This window comes from Peromyscus californicus, unplaced genomic scaffold (genome assembly GCF_007827085.1).
Source record: "Peromyscus californicus insignis strain IS unplaced genomic scaffold, ASM782708v3 Scaffold_4__1_contigs__length_199733344, whole genome shotgun sequence".
NCBI classification, from domain to species: Eukaryota; Metazoa; Chordata; class Mammalia; order Rodentia; family Cricetidae; genus Peromyscus; species Peromyscus californicus.
The window spans coordinates 17,302,647-17,321,955 of record NW_026294562.1 but is presented as its reverse complement, the minus strand read 5'-3'; the positions used below and the strand labels follow the sequence as shown (position 1 = coordinate 17,321,955).

General features: G+C 42.9%; 1 protein-coding gene across 1 annotated transcript in view; it reads left to right on the top strand.

Moving 5' to 3' along the window:
- The window catches only part of Slf2 (SMC5-SMC6 complex localization factor 2), a 59,262-nt gene extending 45,295 nt beyond the window's left edge, over nucleotides 1-13,967 (top strand). Inside the window, exons 16-20 of the mRNA XM_052761147.1 lie at nucleotides 820-951; nucleotides 1,303-1,380; nucleotides 3,971-4,057; nucleotides 8,870-8,938; nucleotides 10,798-13,967. Of these exons, the coding sequence (XP_052617107.1) occupies nucleotides 820-951; nucleotides 1,303-1,380; nucleotides 3,971-4,057; nucleotides 8,870-8,938; nucleotides 10,798-10,833 (402 nt within the window). The 3' untranslated portion in view covers nucleotides 10,834-13,967. The remainder of the gene's footprint in view (nucleotides 1-819; nucleotides 952-1,302; nucleotides 1,381-3,970; nucleotides 4,058-8,869; nucleotides 8,939-10,797) is intronic.
- The last annotated feature ends 5,342 nt before the right edge of the window (nucleotides 13,968-19,309 follow it).

Below are 19,309 nucleotides of genomic sequence, written 5' to 3'. Positions count from 1 at the left end.
ATTGGACTTAAAAATTCACAGAACCTTGTCTTGGGTGTCCCTGTATTGTTCTTGTTTGAATTGCAGTTCACTGTAAGTTACTAGGTTATGTCCTAGAAATAAATAAAAAATGAGACTGTACTCTGGAAGACATAATCTAGTAGTATGACCCATTAAATATAAGAGCAGTATTAGAATATGCACAAGATGCTATGCATATTATCTGACAGAACTGACTGCCACCCTAGTCGGGTGGAAGTGGATTTGATTGCAGATATGTGGGCACCATTCCTGAGCCACTAAAATAATTAAAAGTCCTCAGTCCATTCAGTAATATTTATAGCCACCAAGGGATCCAGGATAGGATTTCTGCAGTTAGCCTTACTGATGTTTGTCTTGCCTATCGCCTTTTCCTTATATCTATAGAAAAGAGAACTGCATGAATAATTAACCATCAGGCTGACTACTTGATGTCAGCCAGACCTGCCACTCTCTGATAGCCCAGTCAGCCTTAAACTCCCAGTGATCTTCCTGCTTCAGCATCAAGTGTTGGGATTGCCAGCATGAGCCACCACATTGGATAGATAGTGCTTCTTTTTTAGAATTCAGTGACCTCTATTATAATATCATTTGATCTTGTTCTAAGCATTTAACCTAAATTACAAATACTAAATCTTAACATAAAACACCTTAAGCAATTGAGGACTTTGAAGTAAACAGAAAAATGGGTTTCAGAATTATCAAGCCAGGAAAAGGAGCCAGAGTGACAGAGGGCACACTGGAATTAGCTCAAGAAAGAGCACTGCACTAGAATTGACTGAGTCTCTCTTCCCTTGATAGATCTCAGTCCTACATCGCTATCTAGTACAGATGAAGCCTTCTGATTTGTTGAAGAAAATGGTCTTGAAGAAAAGGGCTGAACAACCAAATGGAACTATTGATGACAGTCTTCATTTAGAACTTGAAAAGCAGGTATCCAGAGCCAGAGCTCAGAGAATGCATCGGGCATACAGTAAACGATGTTTTAGAGTTTATTGCTTTTGGAAAATTCTCCAGAGTAGAGCTGAAAGTTCGGGTGAAAGGGCAGTTGTTGGTAATTTAATGTGTTCTGTTGTGGCCCTGCACTGCGTACAGCAGTAGTAAGGGGTAAAAAAGGAAGCACTTAATTCAGAAATCAGAAAGTCTGGTTGAAGTGCATGGCTTTTCGTTCCTCACCAAGTTAGTTAAATCCTGGCTTTCCTGGGCAACCTTGCTAATCAGTAGACTGGGGTGGTATTTGTTTAGCTTTTTCATGGGTAGTAATTTTCTTTGTCTCTCTAACAGGCATATTACCTGACCTACGTTCTTCTTCATTTAGTTGGGGAAGTTAGTTGTTCTCATTCTTTTTCTTCTGGACAACGGGTAGGTAATGTTCAGTGTTGTTATAAATAGGTGTTTCCATTGGTGAAATGAATGAGCGTGTGTGTGTTAGAAGAAAACTTGAAAGTTGACTGGTTTTGCTATAGAAATCCGGGAGTCATAGTAACCTGCAACCATATCATAGTGACAAGATTTCTCAACAGTGATTTGCTGGAGTAGAGCTTAGTGACCATAACCTGGCAATAGTAGAATATACTCATAGGATACAAGGGTCACCACATGGACTAGCTTTTAGCTGGTTTCTTCTCACTTTCCTCCTTTGAACCACCACTCACTTTTGTTTTTCTTTAGAAAAACTAAAATGCCTTTAAAAATGGTTATTTAGTGGAATCTGGAAGATGGCTTAGTGGTGTAAAGGTCCTTATTGCCAGGTTTGACAACCTGAGTTCATTCTCCAGGCCCCACAGGATGGAAAGAGAAAGCCAACTTACAAATTCTCTGCCACATGTACACACACAAAATTAAAATTTTTTATGTTATTTAGAAATGTTTGCCTTCCAAGGTAAATTAAACTACTGTTCTGCTTCACATGTGCATTTCTGAATTCTCTCTCCATACTAAGAATTTCATTTTGGGCTGGAGAAATGGCTCATCGGTCAAGAGCACTGACTGTTCTATCAGAGGTCCTGAGTTCCAATTCCCAGCACCCACATGGTGGCTCACAACCATCTCTATTGGGATCTGATGTCCTCTTCTGGTATAAAGGCATACATGCACTCATATACATTAAATAAAAAATTTTTTTAAGAAGAATTTCATTTATGTGGTTTGGTTTGGTTTGGTTTTTCAAGACAGGATTTCTCTGTGTAGCCCTGGCTGTACTGAAACTAGCTCTGTCTGTACAGGCTGTCTTCGAACTCAAAGAGATCTGCCTGTCTCTGCCTCCCAGGCCTTGGGATTAAAGGAAATCTGATATGTGTGATCCCTAAAGGGGTCTTGACTCACAGCTTGAAAACCACTGCTATATAGTGAGATGAGACCTTGTCTCAGAAGTAGGAAAAACAAAAAACAAAAAAAACCCACACCAAACCTTATTGCTGATCTTTAATCCCAGCAGAGATAGGCAGATCTCTGTGAGTTTGAGGCCCGCCTGGTCTACATCATGAGTTCTAAGCCAGTCAAGGCTATATAATGAGACCCTACCTCAAAAAAAATGCCAGATGTTGGCAGTACATGCCTTTAATCTCAGCACTCAGGAGGCAGAGGCAGGTAGACCAACTTGGTCTACAGAGTTTCAGGATAACCAAAGCTATGCAGAGAAACCCTGTCTCAAAAAACTGGGGAAAAAACAAAACATGGAAAAAAGCCCAAGTGGTACAGGCCTGTAATCCCATCTGCTCAGGAGGCTGAGGCAGGTAATCACAAATCCAAAGCCAGCCTGGACATCTTAGTGACGAGAAGGCTGGGAATGTAGCTCAGCAGTGAGTGAAAGTGCTTTCACTTTCTATCTTGTTAGAGACACCATATTCAATCTCAAGTATTGGTGGGAGAGGAGATTAGGCCAGATGTTTGGGCTCTTCCTGGCTACTCTGGAGAATAGGTAAGAGGATTGCTTGCACCCAAGGTTTCAAGGCCAGCCTGAATAATATAGCCAGACTACCTCTTAGAAAACTAGAAAAGAATGCACTTAAAAATCATGGAGAAGACTGGCAAGGTGTTTGAGCAGGTAAAGCGTTTCCTAAGCAAGCCTAGTAACCTGAGTACACTCCCAGAATTCCATGTAAAAGGAGGAGAGAATCAGCTCTACAGAGTTGTCTTCTGACCTCCACACATGCACGGTGACATGTGCACACCTATGCAGACACGTATACTTACACAGTAATAAAAGTTTTATTTTCATGTAGGTGTATGTGCCTTCATGTAGGTGTGCACACATGAGTGCAGGTGCCCTTGGAGGCCAAAAACCTTGGATCCCTTGGAGCTACAGTTAACAAATAGCTGTGAGATGCCTAATGTGGATACTAGGAACCAAAATCTACTGAGCCATCTCTCCAAGCCCAATAAAGGGCAGGGAGGCAGGTTTTTTTGGTTTTTTTTTTTTGTAAAGAGCCAAGAGTAATGTCACATGCCTATAAACTCAGTACCGTGCACTCAGAAGATGGAGAAAGTATTAGGAAAAGTATTAAATTGTGTGCAGATGAGCATGCCAAAGCCCACATGGCAGTCAGGGCTCTTTCTACCTTGTGGGTACTGAGGGCTGGACTCAGGTCAGGCCTGGCAGCAAGGACTTTACCCACCACATGATTCTAACAGGCCTGGTTTGGTTTGTTTGTTTTTTTTTTCCCAAGAGAAAGGATCTCATTTTGTCATGATGATCTTCAGCTGGTCCTCCTGCCTCAGTCTACCTAATAGCTAGAACTATTAAGCATTTGCCCTGCCACACCTAGTTCTTGTGTATATCTTTTCTAATTAACTAACAACGAGTCATAATCATTATGTTCTTGTGGAAGTCAACACTTTCACTGGTGGGATCAAGTCCATTTTAAGTGATTTCGTTTTTTTAACTGCATAGTCTGTTATTTTGTAAGACTTCAGAATTGTTTTCATCTATTGCATTTGTTTGTTTACATAGAAACACTTCGTGCTGCTTTGTGGGGCTTTGGAAAAGCATGTTAAGTGTGATATTAGGGAAGACGCAAGGCTTTTCTACAGAACTAAAGTAAGTATGTTATTTATGGCGGGTTTGGGGTATAAGCATACGACATGATGCACATGGGGATGCCTAAGGACAGTTATGAATGTCAGCCCTTGCCTTACACCTTGTTTAAAACAGAGACTAGTTGTCCTTGGAGCCTCCAGTTATTACAGATGTATACACCTGGCTTTCCATTGATTCTGAGGATTTGAACTCCAGTCCTCAGGATTACACAGCAACCACTTCACTCACTGAGTGCCCTGCTTCCTATTTTTATGTATTGTTGGCAGTCACACCTGTAATCCTGGCACTTGGGAGGCTAAGACAGGAAAACCCAGGACTCAGGCTTTCTTGTGCAACAACACAGTAAGGCCCTGTTGTAAGAAAAAGAAAATGTAAGCAAGGGAAATACACAAGCCGCTCTTTGGGGGGGGGGGGGGGGGGGCATAAGGACTTGTGAGTATAGCTCAGTGGTAGTGTGCTTGGCCACTTCATTGGATCCTCAATATATAGATATGCACGCATGCACGCTCACATACACACATAAATATATTTCAAAGAACATAAAGAGGACTTTTTAAAATGAAGACACTTTAATTATATAGCCCAGGCTTGCCTCAAGTTGTTTTTGGTTTGCTGAAGCAGGATCTTACTATGTAGCCCTGGCTGGACCTCATTGTGTAGACCAGGCTGCCCACTCACACAGATCACCTGTCTTTGCCTTCCAAGTGTTGATCACAAGCATCCACTACTGTGCCTGGCTTTCTTCAAACTTTTAGGGGTTTTTTTATATTCATTTATTTGTTGGTTGGAGATAGGGGTGCACATAATCTAGTGTATGTGCATTGTTTGGGATATATAGGTCACAGGAGAGCTTGTGGGAGTTGGTCCTCTCCTTCTACTGTGTGGCTCCTGAGGACCAAACTCAGGTTGTCAGGCCTGGTGGCAAGTGCCTTCACCCACTGAATTACCTCACCAGCCAATAGCACATTTCTGGTCCTCCTGCCTCAGCCTCTCTAGTACTTTGAATACTGGTGTTAATTACCACTCTGAGTTAGGACTTGGGTAACAAATCAGCTTCTACTAAGTACTTTTCTAGCTAGGTTGAAAGTACAAGTGAAAAACACTCTTCAAGCAAATACATTTTTCACTTTACTCTTTGTTCTGAAATTCCTGACACCCAAAGAGAAAATTTCTTTCAGTGTCTTTGGGACTTTTTGTTTTTTCCCATTGTACAGGTCAAACACGTACTCAGGGTGTGGTAAAGTGCCTACTGCACACTAGTCTGGATCCCCAGTACCCGTGTAAATGGGAGTGGTCGCACACATCCCTGACCTTACTACTGAGGGAAGCAGAGACAAGTGGACCCCAGTGCTCACTGATCAGCCATCTAATTAGTCTGTGAACTCTGGGTCCAGTGAGTGACCTTGTCTCAAAAAATAAGGTTGGTGATGGAGGAAGACACTGTCCTCCACACACAAAAAAACCTTATGTTTTCAAACCTTAGCTTCACAGATGGAGATATTGTTTTAAATGTATAGGTATATATAATTACAAAGCAATGGTATGAATTCCATGGCGATGGAAAAGTCATATTTATAGAGGAGAATAGACTAGCTGCTCCCCGTGATGCTCACTGAACTGTTCTAGGAAGACTCCATTCTGAGGTCTCACCGAACCCAGGTGTTGGATAGGATTGATGCATCAGTAAGCTTACCAAGGTTTTTCTTGTTTTGTTTTGTTTTTCCTAAAGTTTTTTTTATACACAAAGACAATAGAAAACCAAATTTATGAGAATGTACGAGAGAAGCAACTTTAACATTAATAGACTGACCTGAATTCCTCCTGACACACACAAAAAATACTTTTAGAAATATCTAAGCTTTTTTTTTTTTAATAACTGACTTAGATTTTTGTTGTATGAAGTGGATTTCTTCTTGGCTTGTGTGTGCGTAGTAGGTGATGGCTGTTTGGGGCTGTGTGTCTTTGTATCTTTACATAGGTCAGCTACAGAAGCTGATTATCTGAACTGTTCTCATTGGGTGTGTGTGTTAGTCATTCTTTTTTTTTTTTTTTCTTTTTTGGTTTTTCAAGACAGGGTTTCTCTGTGTAGTTTAATGCCTGTCCTGGATCTCTCTCTGTAGACCAGGCTGGCCTCAAACTCACAGACATCCGCCTGCCTCTGCCTCCTGAGTGCTGGGATTAAAGGCGTGCACCATCACTGCCCGGCTGTATGTTAGTCACTTTAAAGTAAATATGAAAATGAGCAACAAATGTGAAGCTGAGTCAGATTTCCAGATACACTAGGCAATAGTAGTCCTTGGTCTCAGACACAAAGCCTTAGCCTCAGGAGTATACTCTACAGTTGACTAGTTACTGACCTGTCCGTGTGGGGTGTACTCTGCAGTGTGACTAGTTACTGACCTGTCCGTGTGGGGTGTACTCTGCAGCGTGACTAGTTACTGACCTGTCCGTGTGGGGTGTAGTCTGCAGCGTGACTAGTTACTGACCTGTCCGTGTGGGGTGTACTCTGCAGTGTGACTACTGACCTGTCTGTAGTTGTCATGAAGACAGTTTGCTAAACTTTACAGAGTGGGGGAAAGTGGAGATTTTAATTCACTTTTTTGTTTGTTTTTGAGTCAGGGTCTCTCTGTGTAGCCCTAGCTGTCCTGGAACTTCTTTGTAGACTAACTAGGCTGGCCTTGTCGAACTCAGAGATCTGCCTCTACCTCCCGATGCCTGTTTCTTCCTGACTTAAGGCCAGGATGGTGGATCACTTCTTTAATCCTAGCACTCAGGAGACAGATAAGCAGATCTCAGTGAGTTCAAGGACAGCCTGGTCTACATAACCAGCTCTAGGCCACCAGAGCTACATAGTGAAAATATGTCTCCCCCCAAAAAATTGCTGACTTGTTTAAATATTTGTATTCTAGGTGTGGTGGAGCATGCCTGTAATTCCAGTACTTGATAGGTAGAGGCAAGAACAACAGAAAAACCAAAGTCAGCTACAGCTACATGAGGGGTTTGAGGCCAGCCTGAAATACATGAAAGCCTGCCTACACACACACACACACACACACACACACACACACACACACACAGAGACGTTTTTCTCAAGCAATGAAAGTCTAAGAGATAATCAGGAGTGGTAAATGGGCCTTCCCTTTGTTCATTTGGTAGTGTGAAGCATAGTGGGAGCTTCACTTTGTGGAGACCTTTGAGTTTGGCAGACTGGCTAAATCTGTTTGCAGCAGGTACCAGAGGTTTGTGTAGCATTTACAAAGGGAGTGGCAGCAAGTTGGGATCTTGTGATTCTGTGGAAGGAGCAAGTGACACATTAAAAAATGTTTAGGCCGGGCGATGGTGGCGCACGCCTTTAATCCCAGCACTCGGGAGGCAGAGCCAGGCGGATCTCTGTGAGTTCGAGGCCAGCCTGGTCTCCAAAGCGAGTTCCAGGAAAGGTGCAAAGCTACACAGAGAAACCCTGTCTCGAAAAAAACCAAAAAAAAAAAAAAAAAAAAAAAAAAATTTAGGCTTGTGTAATTTTATGTGTGAGTGTTTTTCCTTGAATGTATGCCTTTGTACTGTGTTTGTGCCTGGTACCCTCAGTGATCAGAAGAGGGCATTGAATTCCCTGGATCTGGGTTTATAAATGGTTGTGAGCTGCCATGTAGTTTCTGGGACTCAAACCTGTGTCCTCTGCAAGAGCAACAAGTGCTCTTAACTACTGAGCCATATCCTGAATTTTTTGTTGTCTTTCTGTTGAACCTTTTAAAAGCAAGCTATGGTAAAGCTGGGAGCGGCCAATGCGCTGGGCCCTGTAAAATGGTATACCCTTCAGCTTCCCTGGCTGGGTGTTCAGAAGCCAGAGAGTAGAAAGTAGAAATCTCTTTGAAGGCAGAGTTGTGGGTCTCTGGACTATCTGGACTGTCTTTAGTAACAGGAAATCGAGCATGGTGATGCATTGCTGTAATCCCTGTACTTGGAAGGCAGAGGCAGGAAAACTGCATTAAATTTAGGGTTATCCAGGGCTAAATAGGGCAACTCTGTCTTGTAGAGTAATAATTTTTAAAAAAGAAATTAAGGACTGGAGAGATGGCTTAGTGGATAAGAGAACTGACTGCTCTTCCAGAGGACCCAGATTGGATTTGCAGCACCCACATGGCAGCTCACACTGTCTGTATATAATAACTCCAGTTCCAGGGGATCTGAAACCCTCTTCTGGCTTTGAGGGCAATGAACAGATATACACATGTAGGCAGAACACCCATACACGTAAAATAAAATCAAAGAAATTAAGACTGGGTGTTGTGGCTCACACCTAATCCCAGCACTCAGGAAGCAGGGGCAGGTGGATCTCTGTGAGTTTGAGGACAGCCTGAGCTACATAGGGAGTTCCAGACAGCCAGGATTATATAGAGAGACCCTGTGTCAAAAAACAAACAAGAAAATTAAGTCATAATCATTTGACATTTTAGATTGTGAAAAAAATAAATTACGGTAATAAAAGAAAACATGTCATTTGAAAGCCTCCCCAAAAGATAAGTAGCCTTTTCTTGACAGCAATCAAATATAATTGTTGGGGCCTGTGATAGCTATGAAATATATTTGACTTTTATACTTATTTTTGTTACTGTTTTGTTTCGGTTTTTTGAAACAGGATCTCACACTATAGCTCACACTGGTCTTGGACTTTGAGCAGTCCTCCTGAGGGCTGGGAGTGCAGCCCTGCACCTCCATAGCAGCAACTCTGAGATGCTTTCTTTCCAATGTTAATTTGATTTTAAGTGAGGATACTCTGATCTGACATCTTTTCCTCTTTTTGTTATTTTTAAGGTGAAAGACTTGGTTGCCAGAATACATGGAAAATGGCAGGAAATAATCCAGAACTGTCGGCCTACTCAGGTGTTGTTTTATTTATTATGAAACCCACTGCATGATGTATGGTTTGTGTCTAGTTTTTAGGGTTGGTTTGCAGTCATTTAAAAGTGTCAGGTTGCATCAAATGGAGGTTATTTCATGAGTACATCTAACAATTCTGTTAAGATAGAATGCATGTGTCCATTTCACCACTTAGTCTGTGGGGACTAGTGTAGCCACAGAATCGAGCAGATCATCGCCACACTTGAACTTTGGCGGTCCCTCCTATTCCTCCACCACCTTCATGCCTCTCTTTACTTCCCTTAAGCCCTAGGCAGATGCCTGCCTGCTTTCTGTCAAGATTTTCCTCTTCTAGATTACTACACTATGTGGTCTTTTGTGGCCAGCTTCTTTTATCTAATAATGATAAAGAAATCTGTGTTGTAATAAGTATATCCTTTCTACTGCAAAATGATATTTGACTGTATGGATATATAACATTTATTTATCCACTTAACAAGAAGAGCAAGAGTTGTTTCTACTTTCTGACTATTAAGAATAATATTTCTCCGGGCGGTGGTGGCCTATGCCTTTAATCCCAGAACTCGGGAGGCAGAGGCAGGTGATCTCTGTGAGTTAGAGGCCAACCTGGTCTACAGAGCTAGTTCCAGGACAGCCAAGGCTACACAGAGAAACTTTGTCTCAAAAAATCAAAAATAAAGGCTGGAGAGATGGCTCAGTGGTTAAGAGCACCGACTGCTCTTCCAGAAGTCCTGAGTTCAATTCCCAGCAACCACATGGTGGCTCACAACCACTTGTAATGAGATCTGGTGCCCTCTTCTGGCCTGCAGTCATACATGCAGGCAAAATACTGTATACATAATAAATAAATAAATCTTAAAAAAAAAAAGAATTTAATAAAAAATAAAATAAAATAAATATTTCCATGAACATTTATATACAAGTTTTTGAGTAAATATGTGTTCAAAGGAAAACATCTTGAGCGTATTCTTGGGTGGAATCTCTGTCTCACAGTATTTCAGTGTTGGTGTGGGGCTCAGGCTGCCCTTGAACTCCCTGTGAAGCCAAAGGTGACCTTGGGCTTCTGATCTTCTTCCCTCTTCCTCCACTGCTAGGATTGCAGGTATACATCACCACCTCCTGTTCATTCTGAGCTACTGAACAAATCCGGGTCCCTGTGTATGCTGGGAAGACTTCTGCCAAATGCAGTGTGGGGCTGTTGTTTTTTTGTTAATTATTATTTTGTTTTGTGTGTATGGGTGTTTTATCTTCATGTATGTCTATGTACCACTTGCATGCTGGATAACCTTGGAGGCCAGAAAGTATCAGATCTCCTGGGACTGGAGTTACATAGTTGTGAACTTCTATTTGGGTGCTGAGAATCAAATCCAGGTCCTCTGGAAGAGTGGTCAGTGTGTTAACCACTGAGACATCTCTCCAGTTCCCTCAATAAAATGTTAAGGCTCTCTGCCAATGTAGCATTAATAGAAAAACTTTATAATCAGTTTAACACATTAATCTCTTTAAATATGTCCCTTTGTGAGTGTGTCCATGAGAAAAATGTCCTGTTTTTGTGTTATGCCTTTTCATTGCCAGAGCACAAAATGGAAAAGTTATAAAATCATAAGAAATTTTCAGCTGGGCATGGTGGCTTTGTGTGTGCCTTTAGTCCCAACACTTGAAAGGCAGAAGAAGCAGGCAGATCTCTGAAATTGAAGGCCAGTCAGGGCTAATAGAAGACCCTGTCTCAAAACAAGAAAGATGTTTTCAGAGACGTGTATATATCATGATTTTTCTGCTTTCATTAATCAAAGACTGCTGTCCAATGATTAAAAGGATTAGTTCATAATCTGATTAATTTTTCCCTTTTCCCCCTTCTCCAGGGGCAGCTTCATGACTTCTGGGTGCCAGATTCTTAACACGAGTTACAGCAGCAGAAATACAAAGCAAGAAGGGCCTTTCCAAGAGGGTTACTGTGGATCCAGCAGATGCTAAGGAACACAGCTGTGTGCCACTTGAATATGCAGTGTGGGGCTGGTGATGAAGACTGCCGTTTCTGAAGCAGATATGAAATGCCATCTGCAGCTGACCTTAGAGGAAAGAAAGGGGCTCATAAAAGAAGGGTGGGTAGACAGAGCTGATAGAAGACCCCAGCCTACCCTCCCTAGCCCCTCGTTTTCAGCCATTATCTTGTTAGGTGGCTGCATAGCACCTGGATCATCACAGCAAATAAGAAGGATAAGTGTGGACCAACTTGAGGATTTGGACATTGAAACGAAGGCCAAGGTCCAGCTGGTTTTCATTTCCCTCTTGGTTATTTTAGGATACAAAGGGAAAGTCTAGAATAGAGTTCTGTAATCAGAAGTGTGGGTCTTTTCTGTAACTCCCTAAACCAGACAGTTTCAGTCCATACATTGTCCCTTTACTATTCAAGACTATAAATCTGAGGTTTTTTAAATATATTTAAAGTCAAATAAGAAACAGACATACTGTCAGATTGCCCTTAGAGGAAGAGATAAAGCTACAAAGTAGTGGCTGTTTTTAAAATGCCAGAACATTCATAGGCAGTTTGTTTAGGATTTCTTGTAAATGCATATATTTTTAAAATACTGATTCAATCATAAAAGCTTAGCCAGAATTCTGGCCATTGGTAACTATATTACAGAAGTCTCTGTATAAAGGCTTAAAAATCTGGAAGTTTCCAAAAACCTTGTTCCCACAGTATATAATTTATCAGAGACCTTGATGATGTTTATTTTGGGGACACTGTGTGTGTGTGTGTGTGTGTGTGTGTGTGTGTGTGTGTGTGTGTGTGTGTGTGTTTGCGTTTGCTCGAGCGTTTGTATCTTGAAGTTGTTGCACTTGAAAACCACAGCTGCTCTAAATTCTTTTAAACACTGGAAAGCCATCCTTTAGTTTAGATGGTAGAGGGTTAGCAGAGGTGCACCGCTAGATTGAGCCCGAGGCCCTTTGAAACCTTTGGTGGTAACACTCCTGCTGACCGTTGTCTGTCTGGAGAGGGTTTGCTTCCGGAAAGGAATGCTTGTTCTTGGAAAACTGGCTTCAGTGGCTTGCTCCCTCCTGAGCATGCTAATATCTGTGTGGGTCCAGGTGAGGCTGGAAAAGGAACTGGGCTCGATGTTTATGGTTTGAGAGGAGAAAATAAGTTCTGAGAGCTAACTTTCTACCTCTAAATTGAGGCTTAGGAATAAAAACCATTTTATCTTAAATTTATCATTTAAAATAACATTAGTAACTTTTGAGCTCATGTCAAGCATTGGGCAGTTAGAGATTTTATAGGGAAGACTAAACAAATCAAATTTACAAGAACTGAGGCTGATTGAGGCTCCAAGAGTCAGACCAACAAAAGTTTTCTTCTGTGTTGAGTTTACCGGTAAGAATAGTATATTGATGCTACCTCTCAAGGGTATTATTACAAAATGCCACTATGGTTACAGAGATAGATACAAAGAGTTATATTTGACAGAAGCTTGAAACTCTGGCATCTATCTGCCCAACAATGGGGGCTTTCACTCTGTAATTTAATACCTTGTAGATACATTATTTGTGTGTAATTTTATAAGTGTTCATATTTTTCTCATTTTGCATTGTGTAAAGTGTACAAAATCTCAAAGTATAAAATCTGCTTATATTGCTTGTAATTACAGTGTGTAAATATTTTCTATTGTGTACATTGACGGGGACAAGTGGGTTATTCAGGTTTTTAAGTGACCCTTTTATATTGCAGTTTCAACTGATAACCACCCATCAAATTTAAAACCACTTTGATACATTCTTATTTAGCAGTTCCAATAAGAGTAAAATCTCTATTTTCAATTGTCTTTCTCCATGAGAGAAAAATACTTTATCCTTCCCTTTAAAATAAATGGCCAGATATCAGTTTAGGCCCTTGTATTTATGACTCTGGTAACAGTCTTCAGTCTCCAGGTCATAGTCCAGTTAGTATTTGCATTTGGGTTCTCATAGAAACTTTGTGATTCTATTTTAGCGCAGTAGCTCATGATTTTTCTCCCAAATCAAGTATTTCCATCTCCTTCCAAGTCCCCATGCTTTATCTCCCTCCCTCCGGCTTTGTTGCCCAGAAAATGGGATGGTAGAGAGGGAGAAAATGCTCCTTGCACAAAGACTGTCAGGCCACATTTAGGACTTGGCAAACAAAGCTTGCACTGAGTGGTGGTGTGTTTGGCAATCTTACTGTGCCAAAAATCACCTTGTCTAATTTTCTGGATGTGTATGTCAAACTTATTACCCTTACTGCAAGCTGAAAATTAAAGTACTTGTGTTTATGCTTTTGTGTGTAACTGTTGGCCTTTTCTAACCTGCTTTTCTTGTTATCTGAAAATACAGTTCTATAATGTTACGTGAAGAGGCTCCGTGCACAAATCATCTGTGTAGCACTGAAGTCAGCATCTGTGCATTTTTTTGTCTTGTCTTCTCCTGATGGCAGTGGTGCCTTTGTCACCTTTTGGAAGGTTGACATTTTGTTTTTGTTTTGAGTGCAAGTAGTAGCTTGCTTTTGACTTCACAAAAAAAATATATATATATATATCTCCCCAGTAAAAGATAGATAACATAGTGTGTTACCATCCGGGCTCTATTGAAGCATTTGCTTCCCCCTCCCCCAATCAAAATAGATACAGTTGGTGGGGACTGGCCAGTAATAATGTGTGGAGTCTTTAAACCAAGAGTAATTTTTTACATTTAAAAATGACTCGTTGACAAGCAGCTGAGTTAAGTGAACTGACTTGGCTTGTCTCTCAGGAGGCAATAGGGTACAAGTGGTGGGCATGCAAATCAGTGCAGTCCCATCTCAGTGGGTGTGAGCACTCGATGGTGCCGGCACACCTCATCATCTGTGTGTCAGTTTCCCAGGGCATTGTGTCAGCCAGTTAATCTCCTAGCTCTTAGGCAGTAAATGCAATGTTTCCTCCTCATTTCCCCCCTTTCTTTAAGATTTTATACTATGTCTTGTTTAAAGGCCTCTGAATGTATGTGTATGTGTTATTAAAACTTTTTTCTCAGTTGAAACGTATCTGGTGGTGTTTGATTGAGGAGTGAAGATGAGGAAGGATCTGGAATGGCCTGCCTTAAACTTCTTTCTTCTTTGGTTTGGATTCTCCAGGGGTTTTTTTTAGCTTAATGTCTCTTTCTCTGTGGAAAACAAAGCCACAGCTGTCCACAGTTCATGTTTACATCACCCAATTAATAACTTGCTGTATACTCTACAGTCAGGAATTTAATAATCTCATTCTTACCTCATTCTCCACATCCATTGGCTGCTGTTGAGTACCTACATGTTAGGATTTGGTGGGGAGCAACACAAAACTCATGACTCTTACCTGCTGGTGTCTGAGGAAAACAGAAGTGGAAAAATCACCCTTGACCTGGGTGTTGTGTTCTAGACCCCAGGGTCAAGAAAGGTGATTTTACAATGCAGAAGGGTTGAGACCCACCTGTGGCCTGATAGACTGCTACAGCCTATGCTCTGCCAGCTGTGTGAAAGCTGACACCTCAGAAGAGAAGCCTATGACCTCACAGAAGGCCTAGGCATTGTTGCCAGAGCCACAGTGTCACAGCCATGCAGTACTCCTCCCTTACGGTAGACAGGGTGGAGAAGATGTGACAGCCCAGGTAGAAGCAGGTGTGGGCATAAATACTAGGGGATGGTGTGGTGGTATTGTGTTCCCCAAAATATTGTGTATCCTAATAAACTCATCTGGGGTCAGAGAAACAGAAAAGCCACAATATTAAACATAGAGGTTAGGCAGTGGTAGCACATGCCTTTAATCCTAGCATTTCAGAGGCAGAAATCCCTCTGGATCTCTGTGAGTTCAAGGCCGCATTGGAAACAGCCAGGCATGGTGACACACGCCTTTAATCCCAGGGAGTGGTGGTAGAAAGCAGAAAGGTTTATAAGGCGTTGAGGACCAGAAACTAGAAGCATTTGGCTGGTTAAGCTTTCAGGCTTTGGAGCAACACAGTTCAGCTGAGATTCATTCTGGATGAGGACACAGAGGCTTCCAGTCTGAGGAAACAGGACCAGCTGAGGAACTGGCAAGGTGAGATATCTGTGGCTTGTTCTGTCTCTCTGATCTACCAGCATTGACCCCAATAACTGGCCTCAGGTTTGATTTTATTAATAAGAACTCTAAGATTCCTGCTACAGGATAGGTCTAGGAAAAGACGTAGGCTTGGCCTCAGGCCTCAGATCACCATACTGGCCATTGCCTTTGTTGGCAAGTACCTGAGTTTTCTTCAACCTGTTGAATAACTATTTCAGGTTTGTGAAGACTCAAATGCATGCATCGTAGTCGCTCAGTACCAAGCCTGTCGTGCAGCATGAACAGAACAGACCTCAGCTCCCTCGCTGAGCTATGAGGAGGCTCTTGAAGACAACAAAGGGTGGTGCACACCTTTAATCCCAGCACTCACGAGGCACAGGCAGGTGGTTTGAGGCTAGCCTGGTCTAGAGTGAGTTCCAGGAGAGCTAGGGCTGTGATGCAGAGAAACCCTGTCTCAAAAGAAATTTGATGTCCCTGGAGAAGACAGTTCAGTCGCTAATGTGGCTGCTCTTCCAGAGGATCTGGGTTCAATTCCCATCACTTATGGCTAACAACTGTAACTCCTATGCCCACTTCTAACCTTTATGGGCACCAGGCATAAACTTAATGCCCAGTTAAACATGTAGGGAAAAAGGCCAGGCAGTGGTGGCGCACACCTTTAATCCCAGCACTTGGGAGGCAGAGGCAGGCAGATCTCTGTGGGTTCGAGGCCAGCCTGGGCTACAAAGTGAGTTTCAGGAAAGGTGCAAAGCTACACAGAGAAACCCTGTCTCAAAAAACCAAAAAAAAAAAAGTAGGGACAAACACCCACGCACATAAAATATTAACTAATTAGTTAATTTTAAAAAAATTGGCCAGAAGCAGGCACCTGTGGCTGTGCTTCTAAATCAGACCTTAACTCCAGAAGTCACAGCTGGAGATGCTGCTTCTTCAGACTGGGAATTCTAGAGGCTTTCCATCCCTGTTCCTGCTGCCAGAAATAAGATTATGATTCCTTGTTAAATAAACCAAGCATGCTGGCCTGGTATTATAACTCATGCCTATAATCCCAGCACGTGGGAGGCAGAGGCAGGAGGATCACAAATTTGAGGCCATCCTGGGCTACAGTGTGAGACCCAGTCTTAACCACCACCACCAAGTATGCTGATGGTGGAGGGTGGTTCTCCAGCATCTGCAGACATGTCCTGACACACCCTTCTTGGTAACGAGGGCTGGAGTCAGGGGAGGCCAAACCAGAAGGCCCAGGTTTGGGTCCGAGTCCAAGACAAGTGGCTAGGATTCTGGAACACTTAACAGGCAAAAGCGGCTTTGGGGCACAGTAAGACTACACAGCACTGTTGTACAGGTGGCAGTCAGTACTGAGGAAGTACCTTGGCTGTATGTGGCCAACAGGTTGCACCCCCCACCCCAAGGAAAATGCCAGGCAACCAGGAGTAGAGAAGGCAGGGCAGGAGCAAAGTCACCACAGTGGGCAAGAGGCAGGACATCTTGACCAGGCCAGTGTCCTCATGCCTCGGGGAGCCTCTGTCTAAGGAGTTCCAGTTCATAGGCTGCATCTTCCCTGGTCCCTGACGCAAGGAGTTCACTTCTGTGTGCCAACCCTAGAGCCAAACCAGCCTGAGGTGTGGCCAGGACACCAGCGCCACCAGCCTCTGTCACTTTGTCTTACAGCAGAACCGGGGGAGGCAGTATAGCCAAAGTTTGTGTTCTCCAAAGAATTCCAAATGAAGCGGCCAGCAGTGACTTCAAGGATAAGTAACACCCCACTCAATAAATGACCTGCCTCGTGTCCCATGGTCTTAAAATTGTGATGTAGCTGAGGATGACCTTGAACTGGTCCTCCTGCCTCCACTGCCAAGATCAAAGGTGTGTTCCAGCAAACCTGTTTCAATTAGTGCTTATTTATGTGTTTAGATTTCAACTCCTCTCTCTTCACAGTCAAGAATTTTACTCTTACCAGCTTGGTTTGCAGGGAGTGGGGTTGTCTGTTAAGGGAGTTTCCTCTGGAAAAGTGAGATGCTGAGCTCGAAGTGGGAAGAGAACAGAAAGGAATGGATTGTGTACTGAATCTGTCTTGCCAGAAATACTGAAGTAAATGCCCAAGACAGTTTGTAAGTGCCATCCTAGAACCTGGCTTTGAAACCACACATTTTACTCATTTAAGAAAGTACAAGAGCTGAGCAGTGGTGGCGCACATCTTTAATCCCAGCACTCAAGAAGCAGAGGCAGGTGGATCTTTGAGTTTGAGGCCAGCCTGGTCTACAGAGCGAGATCCAGGAAAGGCGCAAAGCTACACAGAGAAACCCTGTCTCAAGAAACCAAAAAAATTATAAATAAATAAATAAATAAATAAATAAATAAAAAGGTGCAAGGACTGAGCAGTGGTAGTTCACATCTTTAATCCCAGCACTCTCTGCAGGCAGAGGCAGGTGGATCTCTGAGTTCAAAGCCAGCCTGGTCTACAGAGTGAGTTCTAGGACAGCCAGGGCTACACAGAGAAACCCTGTCTCAACAACAACAAAAGGGTGCAAGATTATATATCAGCCATCACAAACACTCAGAAAATCTCACCTCAGAGCTCAGTCCTGTGTCTAGCATGCCTTGGACCTGGAAACCTGACTGGGTCTCAGAGAGGGAATGAAGAAAAGATTCTTCAAAAAGAATTGGGTGGTCTGTGCTCACTCTGATGGAGCAGCACCCCAGCCACCAACAACTGGACCCTCAGTGAATTTATTATGTACAGGACAGGGGGGAGTAAGCTCGTCTTGATAGGAGGGCTCTATTGGGGAGCAAACTCAGGTTGCAGTCATCCAGGAGGAAGAAGCTGGGGTTGCACACACTGGTCAAACCTTCTTAAACACTCTTAGTTGCACACACCATCATCTTGCACATGCTATTGTACTTGCACAAACTCCCAACATCTGCCCTGGACCTGCTGAAGGCTCAGGCCACCCAGCAGCCTGAAATATTGGGTCCCTTGACATGGCCATGCCCACACATTCACTCAAGACTTCATCTGTTCTTTACACATTCACTAAAGGCTGTCTCAGCTCTCTACAACTCAGGGAGCTGCAGAACCTAGTACTCTGGCATACGTGCTTCCTCCTGGGGGATGTGGAGTCAGCATTGCAAGTCTGTGAACTTGGAGAGCTAGGCTTCTTAGCCTACTGGTCACTGCAGTTTCTCCACAGTGTCAGGTACGGCTGGCAGTCTTCCGTCCTCTTCCTTCCAAACCCACTTTCCCACAAAGCCTACAGTCTTGATTCAGTCTGGACTGAATCTGTCAGCACGCCTGAAATCTTCCCAAGCTATTAGCTGACCTCTCCTCTATCTTGCACTAAGAACACTCCTGTCTCACCAAATCAAACCCACTAGCCTTTTGTATGTTCCTTCTCTTCTTCCTATCCACCCAACAAGCCCGTCCGTCCGTTTAGTCATTTTCCCCAAGCTTGCCTGGCTAACACTTCTCAGACTCTTCCAATCATGTCCTCCATCAACTCAACATATTTGAAGGCAAGTTACAATCTGCTTAGAACCTGTTTTCCCAGCTATAAAACGAAGCTACTAACTCAGAATGGGATGAGGGCACAGAAAAAGAAGTGAATCCGGGCGGTCTAGAACGCGTGTGCTTGGCTTGGACAGGTGAGATGGCCCAGCAGATAAAAGTTGTCTGTCGGGCTGGAGAGATGGCTCAGAGGTTAAGAGCACTGACTGCTCTTCCAGAGGTCCTGAGTTCAATTCCCAGCAACCATATGGTGGCTCACAACCATCTGTAATGAGATCTGGTGCCCTCTTCTGGCATGCAGTCACATATGCTGTATACATAATAAATAAATAAGTCTTTAAAAAAAAAAAAAAATCAAAAAACCAAAAAAAAAAAAAAAAAAAAAAAAAAAAAAAAAAAAAGTTGTCTGTCACCAAGCCTGGCAATCTCTGAGCTTGATACCCAGCCCTACATGGTGGATAGAGAACAGACTCCCTGCAATTTATCCTCTGGACTGCTACACATGGGTGGTGACATGCATGCATGCACAAAAGAAAAATGTTTAAAGTGTGTGCGCTTTTGAATAGAAACATATCTCCCAGTCTCCCCCACTGCACCCCACACACAGTAAGTATCCTGTTTGCAGAGTGCCAGGAGACATTCTGACAGGGGGTGGAAGTGTGATCTGGGCCCTTCTGTCTAGCAGTCTGCAGTCACACACAGTCCAGACTCAGAGATTGTATGGATTGAGTGCCAAACTGTATGAGCTTTGGGGAATCCTGGAAGGGGAATGAAGTTCCTCCTCGGGCTCTCATCAGTTTAACACGG